Below are 19,912 nucleotides of genomic sequence, written 5' to 3' on the forward strand. Positions count from 1 at the left end.
CATGGTTCATATAAACTAAGCTTTTACATAAAACAAACTGTAAAATAAAACGGAACATCAACCACAGGATTGTTCAGATGGTATGACAGTAGATGTGTGATTTACCAAGCTAAACTATTATTGAATCCCTCTGCTGACTATGTGACTGAAGTGGGACAATAGCATATTTCACTGTGGTTAGGCAAATGTCAATAAACATCCCCAGCCAAAATGGTCCTAACATAGCGTGTGTCTTTAGGGCCACCGTCCACATCCAGGTAAACGACATCAACGAGTATGCACCGGTGTTCAAGGAGAAGTCCTACAAAGCCACCGTTATCGAGGGAAAGAAGTACGACAGCATCCTGAAGGTGGAGGCAGTGGACGCCGACTGCTCTTTCCAGTTCAGTCAAATCTGCAACTACGAGATCGTCACCCCTGATGTGCCCTTCACCGTCGACAAAGATGGTGAGAACTCACACTTTGCAGCCTTGTGTTTGTCCATGCCTGAGGGAAAGCGGCAGTGCATGCCTAAGAGCCACAATTGTATTGACACACATCACATTGATCCGTATAAACAAAGTCATTTGGAATTCAAGGCTGCTTGTTGTCTTGTTAGACGATGACCGTCTCCTTGAAATGTCTCCGGGGTTGCTCGTTTGTCTCGGACTGAAGGATTATTAATCTGAGTGTCTTGTAAAACAAAATTAAAAGATCCAGTTAAAAATAAATCAGATAACCAGGCTCAGTGGATGTGACACCTGGCTTTGATAGAAAAGGAAATGCAGACAGGTTATAATAGGAGGAGAACAAAAGGTGTGGGGTGCATAATGTTGATGAAGGTGCTCAACTGTGACAGCTAATTAGTGCTGGAAGGAAAAAGACCTGAGACGAGATCTAATCGTATTCAAACAAATTCCATCACTTCATTTTAATCACATGCATGCTAATCAGACTCTGTATAAACATTAGCTTGGTGACTCTCAATATAGCGTCTTGAAGAACACCAGGCAAATCAAAAATATCCTAATGTGGCCCTAAAGAGAAGTCAATAATATATATTGCACTTTTCATTCAGCTTGACAGAAAATTACATTTGAATTTGGCAGCTTTTTAAAATAATTAAAATAACTTTGTTTTGGCATGCTGTTCAGTAGCCCAAATTGTGTTTTATTACTTTCCTCGTGCAGCTGGAGCATTAAACAAAGGGCGCTCTCTCATTTTTTCTGTTTCACACAGGTTTTATCAAGAACACAGAGAAACTGAGCTACGGCAAGGAGCGCATGTACAAGCTGACTGTGACCGCCTACGATTGTGGAAAGAACCGTGCCTCCGAGGATGTTCTGGTCAAGATCAGCGTCAAGCCCACCTGCAAACCCAGCTGGCAAGGTATAAAAGCTTTCCTCTGATCCCTGTTACTCTCCAACCATCACTGTTTAGGTGGATGCCATAGACAACAAGGCTATTTGATTCCTTTAAGCCTCAAGGCCTTTATCATGTTTGTAAGAATGGAAGTACTTCTTATAAAGTAATTGCTATTGACAGCCCCTATATTGACAGCTCACGCGATAGCGGTGCTGTGCTGAAGGACATCTTTTCATTCTTCTCTCTCTCTCTCTCTCTCTCTCTCTCTCTCTCTCTCTCTCTCTCTCTCTCTCTCTCTCTCTCTCTCTCTCTCTCTCTCTCTGCTTTCATCCAAAAGGCTTCAATAAGAGGATTGAATATGAGCCTGGCACAGGCAGCCTGGCCCTTTTCCCCAGCATGCACTTGGAGACCTGTGATGAGCCAATCACGTCCATCCGAGCCAGCATTGAACTGGAAACCAACCATATTGGAAAGGGCTGTGACCGTGATACCTACTCTGAGAAGTCACTGCACAAGCTGTGCGGTAAGTACCTGTGCCACTGGAAATGGTTACCGGTAATGAGTCCCTTTTTTATAAAATGAATACTAATTAATCTTTCTAATTGCCTTTGTGCTATTTGATGGTTTGTTAGGAGCCAGCACCGGCACCATGGAGCTTCTGCCTGCACCCAGCAGCGCCGCCAACTGGACCGTCGGCCTGCCCACAGACAACGGGCACGACAGCGACCAGGTGTTTGAGTTTAACGGCACTCAAGCCATCAAGGTTCCCGAAGGCATGGTTAGCACCAGCCTGAAGGAGCCCTTCACCATCTCTGTGTGGATGAGACACGGCCCCGGGGCCCACGAGAAGGAGACTATCCTCTGCAACTCTGACAAGACAGGTAACATCCTGGTGACGATGGTAATCTGATATTATATCTGATATTATTATATTATATATCTGATTTTAGATGCATTTGTACTGATCAAATCCCCCAGTTTGGCTTTCAGGCAACTGTGGCTGCGAGGGAGTGCAGTCGCCTTTCAGTTGCAATGTTGTGAGTTTGATCCCAGCCCTGTGCAGATCCTTGGGCACGATACTTTACCCAGATCTGAGCAAAAGGGCACATTAGTGAATGATGTCTTGTCGTATGTTAGACTGGATAAAGCGCTATATGACTACAGTCCATTTACCATTTAATCAGTGTTTAATAAATTGGTATGGGTTTGTAGGCAAAACATACAATAAACATGCAGAGCAAAAGGCAAGAGTGGCCAACCTACCATATAGATGGTATAGATATAAACCTGCTATCACTCCTGCATTAAATGGCAATAGAATTGTACTAATTCAAATAGAGTATCGCTACATCGTACCATGTTTGATGGCTGTTTACATAGCCCAACACATTTTTATTTAGTTTTTATCAAATTCAAGTAAAACGTTTAACTTTTATGTTAACATATTCATACACTCAAAAACTACAGATTGGTATTTGGACATTAATGCCAGAAACACATTGAAGCGGAACAAAAAAAACATAAAATGTATTTATGCATCGTTTTAGACTGTCAATGTGGCATACTCATTATTGCGGCACATATGGTGTCTGAAAATGTGCCAATAAAATAAATGTTGTAACTTCAGGCTATAATCAGTGTTGATGCTCAGCTGGCTCACATGGAAACTTCCTACCTTTTCCTATTGGTCACCAGTTGGACATTTTGCAAGCAGTCACAAGCTTCTTATTTCATATTGACTGTAAAGTCTCTGCCATGGACAGCGAGAGGCCATTCATCAGCTTCTGTTTGACCGCTTATATAATAAAGGATTACATCACAACCTTTGTGCGCTGAACAGGAAGCTCCCTCACCCGTGATCGAAGCACCATTCATAACATTCAGCGCAGTGCCACAGAAAGAGAAGTGACTCGACATTTAGCTAATTTCTTCCTCATTTGAGTCTTTAGCTCTTAAGACAGACACTTTATATTAAACACTGACACTGCGAAGCGTGGACATCAGATTTGGACCATAAATATGACCTCTATAAATAATACCCCCTATGAATGGGGGTATCAATTATGTTCACTATCAAATTCATCTTTTCTTCACAATTGTTGTTTTGTATATAAATGTATTATTCAGTTAAATCTATACAAATAATGTAGCATGTGAGGACACGAGAGAGCTTAATATGCCTCAGTGTGTCTGAGTCTCACCAGCCACGTACATTACCCTCAAATATTGCTGTTATGACAAAAAAGCAAGCAGAATAAAGCATGAACCTTAACATTTGTAATTTTGGGTCCAGCAAATGTTTTACATAAACATTTTTCATTCAATTTTCAAAATGAAAATGTAATTGATTTGCTGTTAGTTAAGAAATTGAATACATGTCTCATACTGGAATACAGGTAATTCTTCTTAAGTCATGTGCTACATTTCACCCAAGGCAGGGATGTAACTACATAATTGCCCTCTAATATGGATAATATAAAATATAAATATAGCAAATTATCCATATTAGAGGGCAATTATGTAGTTACATCCCTGCCTTGGGTGAAATGTAGCACATTACTTAAGAAGAATTACCTGTAGTCCAGTATGAGACATTTCATCAATATGTCAACTAACAGCAAATCAATTATATTTTCATTTTGAAAAATGAAAAAGTGATGTTCCTAAAAGGGTGGCCTTTTGTTGCTGTTGTAGATTATCTTAGATATATATCACGGTCGCTTAGATATTATTTATCTAAATGAAAGGGAGATTCAGCCTTTTAGTCTGTTAATGGAGGAACCTCGCCGTCCATTTGAAATTGTGAACCGATAGCAGATGCTCTCTAATTATAGTGCTGGATATAATGTCACAGATTTTTGTCAGATATTGCAATAGACTAAGCCTATCGATGCATAATGAGAAAAGTACTGTAAATATCTGCTTAATAGCCAGTTTGTGTTCATGTGCAGATAAGCTGTGACATTTGACTTCCTCCTCAGAGAACAATCCATACGGTAAAATCTGTTGGCCGTGGAACTGGTTTCAAAGAGATCTTTTCTGCCACTTTGAGAACCTGTCGAGGCATGTTTGTCAATCAAAAGAACAAGGAGGGCCATGGCAATCATGTGTTTAATCATTAAGCTCACGGCGACAGGTCTGTGCTTGTAACTTACCATGACTCATTTACTGCCCTCATTTGTTTAGTCATCATTTGTTAACATTAAATTAACAAAAGGACCATAGCCTACACAATTTCATGTGATATGTTTCAGTTGTGTTTTCGCTTCTCAGTGCCTTTTATGGAGTTATACCACTTTTGATTGAAAAGTACTGAAGCATGTACATGTCATTCTTTCTACTCTTGAAGTGGGGCAGTTAAAAAAGAAAAGAATACCTGCAGCTATTTTGATGATCCTATAAATCCTTATTGTAACTTTTAACAACAATTTGCAGAACATTTTAGATTTCCTGCTTTCCTCAGTTTTCTTTGGGTTTTAGACTGAAAAAACAAAACATATAAAAGACACTTTGATGGACTGCCACTAGGATAGATATTTTCTGATATTTATTATTTATTTTTGAGCAGACCATTAATCAATCAATCTAGATTCTAGAATATGCATATTAATCGATAATGTAAATTGTCGTTTGTTGCAATCCAATCCAATTTCTATAGCACATATTAAAAACAGAGGGTTTACCAAAGTGCTTCACAGCAAACATAACATTATAATAAAATATAATATTACAATAATAGATAAAAGGCACACATAAGAAAAGATAAAAGGCACACTTAATTAATACAAGGTACACAAAGGCTATGGACAGACAATAAAAGCATACAAATAGGTAGAGCATAGCTCAAACTGACTCGAAAAGAGGTGGGTCTTGAGGTGGGTCTTTAGGCGCAACTTAAAAGTTTGGAGGGTGGGCGACAATTTGACATGGGGGGGGCAGGTCGTTCCAGAGCCTGGGGGCTACCGCTGAGAAGGCTCGGTCTCCCCTGGTCTTTTTCTTGGTTTTAGGGACTACTAGCAGCAGCAGCTGATCAGCCGACCTCAAAGCCCGTGAGGGGGTGTACACCTGTAGGAGGTCGGAGATGTAGAGAGGCCAGCCCATTAAGCGATTTAAAAACAAACAATAACATCTTAAAATGAACTCTAAAATGCACAGGAAGCCAGTGGAGGGAAGCCAGAATTGGTGTGATGTGTTAATGCTTACGTGTTCCTGTAAGCAGCCGAGCCGCAGTGTTTTGTACAAGCTGCAGGTGTGCCAGCGAGGTCTTGTTTAGGCCGGCATAAAGTGCATTACAATAATCTAGACGCGTAGAAACAAAGGCATGAATTACACGCTCAAAGTCTAAAAAGGATAAAACCGGTTTAATTTGTTTTGCAGCCCTATTTCATATCTTAATCTCCTCTCTTTATTCTCCCCTGCAGAGATGAACAGACACCACTACTCGCTGTACGTCCACAACTGCAGGCTCATCATGCTCCTCCGCCAGGACCCATTAGAGGCCGAGAACTACAAACCAGCCGAGTTCCACTGGAAGCTCGACCAGGTCAGCTGCTGCTAACACCAAACATTGTCTTTAGAGAATGATAGCGTTACGCGATATTTCGCTAAGAGTAGGTGTGCTATTCTCAGTCCATCTTACAGTTCTTAATTCCCTCCGTCATGTTCTTCGCAGGCTTGTGACAAAGAGTGGCATCACTATGTGCTGAATATCGAGTTCCCCACTGTGTCTCTGTTTGTGGATGGGACCACCTTCGAGCCCTTCCTGGTCACAGAGGACTACCCACTGCACTCCTCCAAGATCGAATCCCAGCTCACCATCGGTGCCTGCTGGCAAGGTACACTCTTCACTATCTCTTGTTGGAGGAATGCTTTAACGTTAAATTAACCATATTTCAGTTTTGGGATAAAGTGTATTAACTTATAAACAAGTCAGAAGCACAAATACATTCTAGAGAATGTGTGCATTTTTGTGGTTTGTGTAACATTTTGCCTTTTTTGGTGGCTACTAAAAAGATTTAGTAAAAGCTTTAATTCTACCTGATAATCTGTCATTATATGTGTTGATTAGTGCTAGTGATGTGCACGTTATTGTATGAATTATTTCTCAAATGATGCACCGTGGCTTTGTATTTAGCGTTGAAGTCTCTGCTACAGATCCTCAACCTTCCTCCCTGTCTCTCCTTGCTCTCTTGTTTCTGTCCTTTACAGACAACTCAGGACATGACAATGACACTGAGTCAGTCTCTGAGCCCACCTCAGGTTGCTCAAATCTTTCCCTTACTCCTTAAATATGTCCATGTGTCCACAATGTCCCACCATGCTAACTGCATTATCATACCATTACGACTAGAATGATTCTTACACATTCTAGATACAGACAGATATGTTTGGAGCATGATGCAGCATGGATGATTGTCCTTTTATCTGCCTGTGTATTGCATTTGTTTTTTTATTTTCTTAATTCTTCATTCATACACTCCTCTCACTACATCAACCAGATACACAAGCAGCGCAGAACATTGATTACATGAGCATGACATGTTGACCTGGCTGCAGCATTTTGCTCCTGCAGACTGTTCTTTCATAACATGACCTTTGGGTCAGAAGCAGCAACTCCTCCATATCAGATAACAGAGCTACTGCAGTGCACACACACACACACACACACACACACACACACACACACACACACACACACACACACACACACACACACACACACACACACACACACACACACACACACACACACACACACACACACACACACACACACACACACACACTGTGGATGGCTGTGACCAGTCATTTTTATTTCACAGTAAGGCAGCGGTTCACCCTGTTAATGCAGATGTTGCATGTTTAAGGCATGTAAAAGCTCATCCATCATCCCCACTGTCTCCTTTTCGTGGCCCCAGGGCACCCATACTAACTTGCATGAACGCCATTCACGCCAGCATTGCACATTGAGATGGCATGGTTCAATCACCAGCCCAGAAATGGTGAAGTCTGTGGAATATACACTTGAGTAACTCTTTGTGTGTGTGTTACTTTCCACATCACTGTTGTGATATGTCCAGGTGGAAATGCTAAGATGGCTCAGTTCTTCCGGGGCAACCTAGCGGGGCTGATGATCCGCTCTGGCAAGCTGGAGAACAAGAAGGTGATCGACTGTTTGTACACCTGCAAGGAAGGTCTGGACGTGCAGCTGCCTGAGGAGATAGCTTCAGCTGTCAAGGTGAGCAGAACGCAGTGATTTAGAGACACAAAACACACTCAGCCAGTCAACCTCTGAGGTTATCCTAGTGGGGGAAGCAAAGAAAAGTCAACTGTGTTAGACATGAATTTAACATTTCAGCTCTAAGGTTAGCACTGAGGGGTTAACCATTCTTGCCTCAAATCTCAGTCACCTAATTTCTCCTCTCAGGTTGAGTTTAACCCCAACCAGTCCTCTCTGACCGTGGAGGGAGACGACATCTATGCCTTTGACAAGGTCATGCAGCACATCTCCTACCTGAACTCTCGCCAGTTTCCCACACCTGGTATCAGGCACCTTCGCATCTCCACCACCGTCAAGTAAGTAGCCAAAAAGATCCCAAAAATACTTCATATTCAATGTCAGTCATTTGTTAGTCAGCAGCAGCAGTATGTGACAGGTTTAGAGAGGGTTCATCTTTCTGCTTTAAATGTGAGGATGGTTTCATGAGGTAAAATAGAGGTCAGTAGTTTTTTGTAATTTCCATAACAAAGAGACAACACATACAAATGTTTCAGGCTTGGAGAATGACAGATGAGCTGTAGGATTTTGCATTTAGTTTTTCAGTTCTCTTTGATGTAGATTTTCTTAACAACAATCATGTATTCAGAGACTGGATTGTGAATAACAAATCTGCTCCGTGTTTACAAATGATGTATGAAAGCAATTTATTCAGACCTAGGTTTCTGCTGAGCCTACAGTAAGATCCGTTCCAGTTAGTGCTGCAGAAACGCTGCTTTTTTTATTTGCATATGCAAAGATCTGCATCGTGGAATGATAAATGAGGCAATCTTTTTCAATTTTCATTATACTTTAAGTTTCTACCTGTGAATGCAACCCTCCAGCTGTTTGTGTACATCTTAACAAACGTGGAGACACAGTATAATGAGCAGTTTATAGGTAGATGGGTTGCATAACTGCGAAATGAGAATTGACTCCAATTTTAGATTGTAAGATTCTTAAAATGCCCCTTTTTGCCTTTCAAAGCAGAGGGAAAACCAGCAATTTAATAAAAAAGTGTCAAAGATCCAGGTTCCCAAGTATTTCAACTCAAATCTTCCCGCAGATGCTTCAACGAGGAGTCCTGCGTATCAGTGCCAGATGCTGAAGGTTATGTGATGGTGCTGCAGCCCGAGGAGCCAAAGATCAGCCTGAGCGGGATCGATCACTTTGCCCGCAGCGCCGCAGAATTCGAGAGCCAGGAAGGTGTGACGCTGTTCCCCGAGCTACGCATCGTGAGCACCATCACCCGCGAGGTGGAGGCTGATGCTGAATCTGAAGCAGCAGAGGGAACTGATGATGACCCTACAGGTATGAGAAATGCACTCGTGCCCTTATTTTAACACCGGATTCTGTTTTAAGGAACATGGAAATAAAGCCAACCCATTTTAGTATTCTTTGTTAGGAAGTTTGATTTCTACTTAACAAATACTGCCACATATGTAATCTTAGTCTTAGGCAGTGTGATTAATTAATTGCTCCATCTATTGCTTTAGTTAAATTACCTTGCACACTTGATAGTGGTGTAGCTGTACATTAGCAGGTGATCTGGAGGATTAAGTCTAAAGGCGGAATGGATTGGGTAGAGTAGAGAGGGAGGGTGCAAAGATAAGTTGTTTACTACTTTATGGGAGGGGCTGTGAGCAGCCAGCCATCTGCTCGTATATGAGCTAAGACGTTCACAGACAATAGACGTGACGCAGATACAGTGAGATGCAATGTCCTGTGGTGAACAGCAGGCATTATGGGACAAAAGGACTCCCTGAGATCTGCTGCTGTTACCTGCGTTACCCTGCCCCACCTTCCTCAGGAAACTAGATGTTAAAGCAGATGAGCAAGAATCAAAGATCTCATCACATTCTGACTCAAATAGATATATAATATCCTTAGGAAACAATAAGTACATTTTGAAAGGGTTTAAAGAAAGCTTTTACACAAAATGGCAGCCTTTTCTTTATTACTTTGCAAACTACTTTGTAAACAACAGATGGTGATAAGGGATGTGTCCTAATTTGAACCAAACTATGCTGATTATATAATTATTCAGTAATACCCTTACAGTTTTTGACTGATTTGCCTACTTTCTATTTTCTAAATGTTTTTTTTTAAAACTGTTTTATTTGTTGTAGCGAAACATTTCGATATTTGTTGTTTGGGGTACTGTACTTGTCCTTAGCTTACAACATTGATGTTGGCGTACAACAAACTTGCATTACAGACACTCCTCAATTCGAGAAGATCCCTACTCACATCTGAATATTTCCCCTCCATTGTTCATTCAGTCCAAGAGACCGTGGTGTCAGAGGAGATCATGCACAACCTGGACACCTGTGAAGTGAGCGTGGTGGGAGACGAGCTGAACGGGGAGCACGAGGGTCTGGAGGTGGACATGTCTCAGCTGCAGCAGCACAGCCTGGAGATGAGCTCCTCTAACCTGGGCCTCGTCATCACCGGTACACACAGCCCACAGCACTGATATCAGGACATGAACGTATCGGCTTTGTATAAGGAATACATTCTTTAAAATAGTAATATTAAGGACTCGCATGTGAACAAATGTATAATGTACCTGTGTAAGTATTTAAAACGTAGACACTCGCATTGTTAACTAGACTGATTTAAGGTCATAGTTACCAAATCTACTGTCTCTCAGATTATGATTTTTAAAGATACATTTTAAAATATACCCCATTCTTTTTAGAAACATGCTTCCCTGCAACAATTCTCTACTCCTTAACAGAGCTTTTTCTGAGACGTTCTGATGACTGCTGATCGTATTTCTCTTTGACACGAGCTCTCCTCTGGGTGTTTCAGGTGTGAACACCATGGCAAACTACGAGCAGGTCCTGCATCTCATCCGTTACAAGAACTGGCACACAGAGGCTCTCTTTGACAGGAAATTCAAACTGGTCTGCTCTGAACTCAACGGCCGCTACATCAGCAACGACTTCAAGGTCGAGGTACGACTGAGCATGCGTTAGCTACGTCACAAAACAGTGACGCATTCACAAAGAGGAGTGCAAGCAGCAGTGATGGAAAATTACTAAGCACATTCAAGTACTCTAATTAAGTACAATTTTGACGGAGTCGCACTTAACTGTTTCCATTTCCTACAGTTTGGAGGCAGATATTGTGTCAGTTAATTTTTCTTCAACAGTTTAAGTATTGAACAGATAAATGCATCAATTATAATTCAGTGTAATCATGTTTAGATGATTCTGAAATGGGCCATTGTGCACAATGAGTGCTTTTACTTTTTCTACTTCAAGTATAACTTGATGTAATACGTTGTAAATGCGGGACTTTGACTTGTAACGGACTATTTTACATTATAGTAAAGCTACTTATACATACAAGTTGAATGAATACTAAATACTTCTTCCACCTCATGCACCGCTAATGTTCCAAAAAGCATTAATTTGGCTCGAGCTACATCTCGAATGGAGATTTGTCGGCAACTTTTTGTGAAAGATTGTGTTTGTATTCTTTCTAGGTTAATGTAATCCACACAGCTAATCCAGTGGAGCAGGCCAACAACGCCATGGTGCAGCCCAACTTCATCAACCCTGTGCATCACGCCTCTCTGGATCTGTCCGGGCACAACCTGGTCAACGCTCACCAGGCCTCAGGTACTGCAACATGGGAAACGTTAGGGTTCAGAATACAATACAGAACATTTCTGCCTTTGTCCTTTGCATTATACAAACAACACTGTTTCCACCGTTTTATTTACCTCTCCTAATGCATCCATTTTGTTGAAATGATCCTCCCTTTCAAGAAGACAAAAACAAATTAATTTCCGTTTCAGTGCCACTTAACAAATTCTGCTGCAACATGTAGAAATCCTTTACATCTTGACTGAAAACAACAACATCTTGTTAAATAATAGTTGAACTTGATCACTATTGCTGACTGAACCGTCACCTTATAACAGCATTCCACTCATACGTTTAAATGAATAACAAACGTAATAATCAACTAGTAATCTTTTCTCTTTGTTGTTGCTGTAGGAAACACATTTGGCCTCTGGTGTAACAAGCTTTGCTCACGGATGGATTACAATCTATTAACCAGAAATAGGGCACGTAGGAAAACACTGGTTATTTGCCTTTTTTTATGGCACAAGTTAAGGGATTACACTTGAGTGCTGTCTGTGACATCTGCACACGCGGTGGTCTGAGCACAACCTTTTATTTCCCGGCTAATCCTCTGGGCTGTCAGGATCACTAAGCCTGCCACACAGAGAGGCCCCGTCCTGCTAATATGGGGTAAAGTGGAGAAGGTTGGAGGGAGACAGAAAAAAAGCGTTTTAATGGAAGACAGACACACACCTAGAGCTGCCGAAAGCATTCATCCGCAGTTTAGTAAGAAGTCATTAGCATCAGGGCTGACTCACTGGGAAACTGAAGCCCTTAAAACACTCCTCAGAGACGTGACTCCACACATTGAGCTGTAACAGGGTTTTCATGTGCAAATAAAAATGATCTAACCTTTTTATTCTGTGTGTTTGCTTCATCACAGTCGTTCCCAGCGCAGCCACCATTGTCATCGTGGTGTGCGTTAGCTTCCTGGTGTTTATGATCATCCTGGGCGTGTTCCGCGTCCGAGCCGCACACCAGGGCACCATGAGGGACCAGGAGAGCGGCAAGGAGAACGAGATGGACTGGGACGACTCAGCCCTCACCATCACCGTCAACCCCATGGAGGTACAAATACATTCTGTTAGGAAAAATATCACTCGTCACCGGCTTGGTCTTCAATATCAGGATACATGTATTTATTATCCTTAGTAGTCACACAGAGCTGCGTTGGACAAATAGTTCCCCGAATAGTGTCCTTGACATGCTTATATACAAGAGAGTGTTACAGTCACAATGCAGAATGCAGAATACCGGTTCAAAGCAGTATTCAATGTTTAGTTCAGATTAGCTAAGGCCTGCGTAAGCAATAAACATGACAGTCATGTGCCTATCCCTCTAGAGGCTGAATCGTCATGTTAATCGTTGTCACATTGCTATCATATGCCTAAAACAGTGTGTCCTGACGCTCTGAACTAGGTAATCATACATCCTGTTACGTACACAGCTACGTAGGGCTTTTATTATCATGTGCTACTCTGATATTGGAAGAGTACATTCAGTATTTTCCAAACACATTAAAAAAAATCTGGTAATTAGCCTGAGCAAAGGAGAAGAGTATTTCACTTCTCAACAAAATGTGGTCGGGTTACAGCTTTCTACCTGCTAATGCTCGGGCTGATGCTGTGACTGTGGCCTAGTTTCATCTGAGCTTTTGTGATTGGCAGCCCTGTGGGCATGGGGGAAGAGACTTTGTCGAAGATATTTATGGAGCATTATCTCGCTAATAAAAGTTGCAGTAGTACGTGTTTTGGTCATTAAGAAGTAGACTTTGAGGCACAATGTAATGGATAGAATGATGACACATTGTCATTTAGATTCGTTCCCTCTAACCCTCGCTTTCACTTTGCATTTTTGTCTGGTTCTTTATCCTGAGAAGATGAAGGCTCCGTTCACAGCTTAAAGCCGTTGAAAACAAAATGCAGTATCGCCAACTATTTTCCAAAAATAGTCGTGGTACTCTTTGACTACTGTCTTCTAATCTAGAGAAATGCGTCTGCAGTATTTACAGCTGCTTTAGGGAAATTGAACTGTCAGCCTGAATCACATCACTGGTTGCAGTAGAACAGAGCATCACATCCCTGTTTAGTGAGACTCGCACATTTGAACCCCAAATTAAACTCTGCTGTGGGGAATCTAGCCTTTTTCAACTGCAGTAAATGATGAGAAAAATCCAAAGGTATCTTACACAGTGTTTAGTGAGAACCAGAAATGCTGAATTTAGCATAAGAAATGTTCTTTCTTTTGTCCTAAGCATCACAAAGCAGTCAGGTTGAGATCAAATGCATATGTTTTATTACTGATATTTATGTGCCGTTCTTAGACGGCTAGTTGTAGTATACAGTTATCAGTTAATACAAGAAAACAAGTTATGGTTATGAAAAAAAAATAAAAAAACTGTTTAAAAATAATGATGGTATTACATCAGGTCAACGTGAATGCACTTGGGGAAAAGGCGGGACACCCTGCAGGGCTCGACATTATAAATGGCCCGCTGGCCCGGAAGCACTATTTAGACACCAGCATAACGTACTTTCCACTTGCCCACTCGGGCCACTAAAAATATTGCTTTAAAAATGTTTCCTGTGGTATTGGTATTTTGACTAGCAATTTGGTTAAATTGTTTCATTTATTAACGCTACAACATAGCGTTTTGTGAGTCGGTTGTCGTTGTTGGGTGAAAAGCAAACGGCTGTTTGCTGCGGAGCACAGAGCGAGCAGGCTCCCGTGAGCGCGCTCCTTCACTACAGACTATCGTGCCACCTAACCATTCGCCAAAATGTTTTTAATACCAGCGGTAGCCGGGCAAAAAACAATATTCAAATAAAAGAAAGTCACCAGAGGAGTTAAAGGAGAGTGACAGGGAGTATGAGAAGAAGAGGGAGAGAAAGTTTCAGCCAGCTTGATCGATGGAGTTGGCTTCTAGTGGTGCAGTGACGCGTCCTAAAACCCTTTTATAATCTATCGATTTAGATTTATGATTCGAAAATTCTAAAAGTAGGGTAGACATGTGGAGATTATCCGGCTGAACAAAACGTGCATATATTTCCAGCTATTTTCCAAAACCCTGTGGAGAAATCCCATTGCTTTTTGTCGAGGGAACCAGCAGCTTACTTCCTGGTTTTAGGACGCGTCACTGGCTGCACCTCTCAATATGATGCCAGTATAACCAAGGTCTTCTGTCGGCTCTGTACATTAATGCCGACTTATGCTGACAAGTAAGTGAAGAGTAGACAATATAAAGGTATTGGCGAAATGTCCCAGCAGTTTAGGATAATGAAGGTTCTAATCAAATCAATTACATAGCCATTACATGTCTAACTCATAGACTGTATATATAAAGTCTAACTCCTAATGACAGGATGGCAGAAAGTGCATTATACAAATAATAATACTCATAATAATAGCAGACATTTTTTAACAATGACCACAATATCATTATTTTAATAAACCAAATATGAACAATTGAGGAAAAAGAGGAAAAACTTATTGTTCAAATGTTGTAGTACAAGTAGTAATGTAGTTAGTGCATACATTAGGCTACTATTGCAACAAATGTGTTAATTTTCTTCATTAGTCGATTTTTTTTTGGTGGACGAATGCTCCGGGCCAGTGGTTACAATGGTGGGGCCAGTGATAATACAATTCCACCGGCCCGGAGGGCCAGTGGCTTTTTACCCTTAATGTCTACCCCTGCCCTGACATGTTTGATGGATTGTGTTTTTAGCACTGTCAGAAAAAAATGATAGCCTTTAGACTGCCTGGGATAATTTCACTTCAAATCAAGAGAGGGAAGAGGGTTTTAATAAGAGGGGTTTTAATATTTTATTAAAATAATTGCCTCAATTACTTTCTAAGAATTGCATATTCGACACATTTACAGCAGGATGTTAGGATGTGTTACTAAGTCAGTTGGTACTGGTCTAAATGTGTGAATCTACATCCAGGCAGGCAGCGGTTTTGATCTATAAATATATCTATTCTCGTGTCTCTTCACTAACAACCCCACCCTCTTCCTCTGTCTTCAACACAGACTTACGAGGACCAGCACAGCAGCGAGGAGGAGGAGGAAGAGGAGGAGGAGAGCGAGGACGGAGAGGAGGAAGATGACATCACGAGTGCTGAGTCAGAGAGCAGCGAAGACGAGGAGGGGGCAGAGCCGGAGGACCAGCAGGCGGCCAGCAGACAGCAGCAGCTGGAGTGGGACGACTCCACCCTCACCTACTAAACACACACACACACACACACACACACACACACACACACACACACACACACACACACACACACACACACACACACACACACACACACACACACACACACACACACACACACACACACACACACACTCACATCCACACACCCCCCCCTACAAGGAGCCATGATGTGAAAAAAGAAAAGCTAAAGAAAAATTCCCTTCTGCGTATATATGGTCAAGGCTTTCCTTTTGTTATCTTAGTGGTGGTACTCAGTGTAGTTTAGTCATCACGGATTGCTGATTTTTACTGTTTATTTTTGTATTTATTATATTTTAATTCCCAGGAAAGCTTGGCCTACATTTGTTCTGAACTGTGTGAGGAAGCCAACCCTGCACTTTTTTTGTTTTCTCTCAGACGTAAAGCGATCATATGGAGACTTTTTTCCCCCCTAATGTATATTCTTTGCATAATGCTTTTAGATTTGTTCGCCGCTAATCTCACGTATAAGCTTGACCTGAGTTCTCTTGACTTGTAGTCCGCAGCGAAACAAAACAATGCTTTCAACGAGCAGAACGCATTTTCTTTTCTTTTTTAAAATTCTTTTAATGCATGAGCATATTTGAGAAGTCATATGTGTAGAGAAATACATTGCTTTTTAAAGATTTTGTAAATATAAAGAAACCATGTAATTAGTCGATGTGTTAGTGAAGGCCTACTCAATGGGGTCCAATATCTAAAATGACGCAGTTCGTAATGTAGAATATTTGTGTCACACAGGCTGTAGCATGTCGCTAAATTTCCGCGAAAGCTGTTCCATCATGCTTGTATAAAAAAAATGTCTGCTTCTTGATGAGAAACCCAGGACTGTTGAGCGGAGGTTTCCATGACAAAGTGGTGGCCATTTTGTCTTTTTTTGCAAAGAGAAAAATCATTTATTTCTGTTTCTGGTAGGCAGGACTGGTGGATGGTTTTAGCTTCATACATTGCCCTGCTTTGCTTGCACAGGTAGCAATGCTCTACTCCGGGCGTCAGTGTATTTCATTCCCAAAAGATCTCACTGTTGTACAGAAGGGATTTTGTTTTTGTTCAGAGTAATAATACTTGGAGAAAAGCTAATGTACAAATGGACATGTAGTGTAAAACGGTACAAACACAAGGCCAGCAGGTACTGTGGGCGGTTTTAAATATGGGTACAAACATTTATCTGCCCGTGTATTTGGACTCAGCTGCTATAAAAGCTGTGTCTGTAACCCTGTCCTGCTGCACTGACGGAAGTAGGGAGGAAATAAACCTTTAAACTCCTGAAAGAGCAGAGACTGAGCTTTAGTGCAGCTTGGATGTGTGGTGCAGTCACTGGCTTTTATTTGGAGGGGAGAAATTAAATGAAAGTACATTTCAGGAAGTTGTTGCAATTTTATTTTTCACGTCTCTTCACGGCTTCTTAACCTGATATAATAAACCGGTTTCCTATAGCAAAATCTGTACAGTCTTTATCTTAGGACTTACACCTGAAATGCATAAACTACAAAAGGAAAATATTTTAAAATTGATCTTCTTGTTTGAATCTTAAAAGGAATTATTTTGGTCATAGACCACCAGATTTTATCGTACATGAAACTGTACTGTAGAGTTGTTTACAGATATTTGTTTACATTTGGTAAACTTGTTTTCCTTCTGGTATTAGTATAAAGCTTATACAATTGATTGGGAAACTATGTGCAACCTGTATCTCCTCTCAGACACTATTGTCCATCACTGTTGTATACATCTTTCACACAACCAGATACAAATATTCCCTCACGCTTAGTGTTTGTTTTCCAAGTTAAAATGTTAACCTTTCCCAAACCTGCATTAACTAAAGCGGAACAAATTTGGGAGCTTCAAAGTGAATGGAACGTGGCATTATCCGCCTGAAATATGTTTGTGATTTGAGTCTCGTATTTTGCATGCAAATCTATTTTTGGAGGCCACAATTGAACTCATTCAAGGCTCTTTTTCTTAAAGACGGTTTCCCGGCTTCTGTTGAGGGTTTGAGTCACACAGTTATTTTTCTTAAGCTGAAATAATTTATAATTTTAAAAGGTCTGTGTTGGAAATGTAGTAACAGTCTCCCCTCCATGATGACTTGGACTTTAGATAAAAAGGTGGCCAGGTCAGAGCCGGCAGAGATGGGAGTGCCTTTTTCCGATCATAGCGCAATTAGCAGGTCTAACAAAAGAAACACTCATTTGTGCTCTTTTTATTTGTGGCCATTTTTGTTTTTTATTTGTATTTGTTTAATGCTAGATTTCTTACAGAGCTGGGGATTATATTTTGTTTCCGTTTGTTGTAACAATAGTCCACTGCTAGGTTTATTAAAGTGAAAAAATGTTTTACATAGATGTCATGTGTCCATGTTGTGTAGAGGAAGTAGATCCATATTGTATCTTCTATAGAAATTGTACTAAATCATTGACAGAGTCCACCTTTAAAAAGATGTACAGTACATTATGAAATTGCTTTGGCAGCATACATGAGTATACTGTAAACTGGTCTATTTGCATATAGTGGAAGGTCATTTTGAACAGTGTCCTATTGCCTGAGTGGTTGGGAAATGATTTTGAGGGCAGCATGAAATTCACAAGAACCAGAGTATAAGCCTGTCTCAATTCTCTGTCTCATTTCGTCAAACACTTAATGTCCACATTTCATCTACAATTCTAAAGTACAATACCATGGGTCACTGATATGTGCACACTGACACACGGTGATGCCACCATGTCCAGTTTTCTGGGTTTAACGCTTTCCGATCAGCCCTCGCGTTAAGTGTAACTTGGTTGACTTGAATGTCACTGCCTAACAAACTGAAATGCAGCCATACTGTAATAACACTCAGATTTAAGGGGAATTTACTTTGCATGAACCACAAGTTTGTGTACGTTCCATGTGGGGTTGTGCGACAAGAAACACACTACTGATTATCAGATTGTCTGTTTCACACGTCCACAACACTCCAGATATATATTTTTTTCTTTTCTTTTTAAAATGTGCTCAAAATGAAAGGTGACAATGTTTTCAGAACGGTTGAATGCTTCCTTTGTGCTTGTTGGAGCTGCTCTCACTTTTCTACACGTTGAAAGGCAAATTGTAGTGAAGTTGATGCTTGCTCGTGAACAAAAATAAAGGATGATGAGATGGGGTATAACTTCTGTCTGTACTCGTTTTTCTTCTATCATCAAACTTTAAAGGTCACCTTTAAGCAAAATCCACTTTTTCATGTCTTTATAGTATACATAAACATGTGTCAAGAGATTCGGAAAGTTTCAGGAAAAAATATTTTCTTTTTTTTGGTACCTGATCCATCTAGGGATGCAAACTTGTCACCTTTCGGCGAAATTCGCCGTTTTGAATCCAAAATAGGTCGTTTGTGTGATTCATGTAGATCTGCAATAAAAATATGTTTGGGGTATAGGGGGGGTCTGGGACCTGGAGTAATCTGCGGCCGCAAACTGCTATGTGCCATCATGACACGCATGGTGTTCTTTTTTTATATATTATAATGAAGCGTGAGCTGTGTGCTCGAGTCTTCCTGCCTGTCGGCTCTGCTCATGGATGTATAATAAGGCTCTGCTGCTCCACGATGAGTGTCTAGCTCAGCAGCTACATTACCTACGGGTGCGTTCGTTAATATTAACTGTGTTGTCCGGAGTCACTGTGGCACAGACTGGACCGCTGGTGAACAGCTGTTAGAACGGGCCGTTCAGGTGTTCAGAGCAGAGCTCCCTGCCTATGGGGGTTATTATTCAAGAGCGTGGTATTTAAATTTGAGAGCATACTTTATGTATTTATTTCCCTCAAACTCTGCCCTCACACTCAAATAGTGCCCTCGCACTCAAATAGTGCCTGCTTGCACTTAGATTTGCTCTGCTTGTGCTCAAACTGTACGCTTGCACTCAGATATATTGCTGCTCAGAATTATTCTGTGCGCGCTCGAAACTTTTTCTGCTCTCAGAATTATTCTGTGCGAGCTCGAAACTTTTGTGCAACAATCCTGTCAAAATCCCTCAACCAATAGGAGGCCAGGTGTCCTTGCGAGTGCGTTCGCTTTACTTATTACAGCGTCCCGTCAGGGCGGTTACTCTTTGGTTTATAAACTCCAGCCCTCCACGGCTTTATAACATAGCATGTACTTCACTTGTTTGATTTACAACTTTTTTTGGGGGGGGGGGAACACAGTTAGTACATGTTTATAAAACGGACAATTCAAATCAAGCAATCTGATGTTTCTTAGTCGTGATATAATGAGCGTATATCCCGGGTATAATTGTAGTTACTTTTCACAAGTCAGTATCCCTCCGCGTCTGAGAACCGTTACAACTGTTACGTTACGTCCGTCACGAAACTAACTAACTAACAAAGCTTAAAATGGAAACATTTAAGGTTAACTTCGACCTCCGGGGTGGCCTTACTATGGAGGAGTGGATTGAGAAGTG

General features: G+C 41.1%; 1 protein-coding gene across 4 annotated transcripts in view; it reads left to right on the plus strand.

Annotated features, from left to right (window-relative positions):
* Positions 1-18,624, plus strand: part of clstn1 (calsyntenin 1) — a 48,297-nt gene extending 29,673 nt beyond the window's left edge. For 2 of the 4 annotated variants that reach the window (XM_034086472.2, XM_034086473.2), the window contains 15 exons: positions 239-447; positions 1,219-1,368; positions 1,682-1,867; positions 1,977-2,225; positions 5,766-5,887; positions 6,017-6,179; positions 6,553-6,603; positions 7,425-7,582; positions 7,772-7,920; positions 8,667-8,911; positions 9,883-10,053; positions 10,415-10,560; positions 11,094-11,229; positions 12,122-12,306; positions 15,272-18,624. In XM_034086472.2, the coding sequence (XP_033942363.1) occupies positions 239-447; positions 1,219-1,368; positions 1,682-1,867; positions 1,977-2,225; positions 5,766-5,887; positions 6,017-6,179; positions 6,553-6,603; positions 7,425-7,582; positions 7,772-7,920; positions 8,667-8,911; positions 9,883-10,053; positions 10,415-10,560; positions 11,094-11,229; positions 12,122-12,306; positions 15,272-15,466 (2,515 nt within the window). In that variant the 3' untranslated portion in view covers positions 15,467-18,624. The remainder of the gene's footprint in view (positions 1-238; positions 448-1,218; positions 1,369-1,681; positions 1,868-1,976; positions 2,226-5,765; positions 5,888-6,016; positions 6,180-6,552; positions 6,604-7,424; positions 7,583-7,771; positions 7,921-8,666; positions 8,912-9,882; positions 10,054-10,414; positions 10,561-11,093; positions 11,230-12,121; positions 12,307-15,271) is intronic. The other 2 variants (XM_034086474.2, XM_034086475.2) reach the window with 1 other exon arrangement.
* Positions 18,625-19,912: the final 1,288 nt, after the last annotated feature.

The sequence above is a fragment of the Pseudochaenichthys georgianus genome, chromosome 7 (assembly GCF_902827115.2).
Source record: "Pseudochaenichthys georgianus chromosome 7, fPseGeo1.2, whole genome shotgun sequence".
In the NCBI taxonomy this organism is placed as follows: Eukaryota; Metazoa; Chordata; class Actinopteri; order Perciformes; family Channichthyidae; genus Pseudochaenichthys; species Pseudochaenichthys georgianus.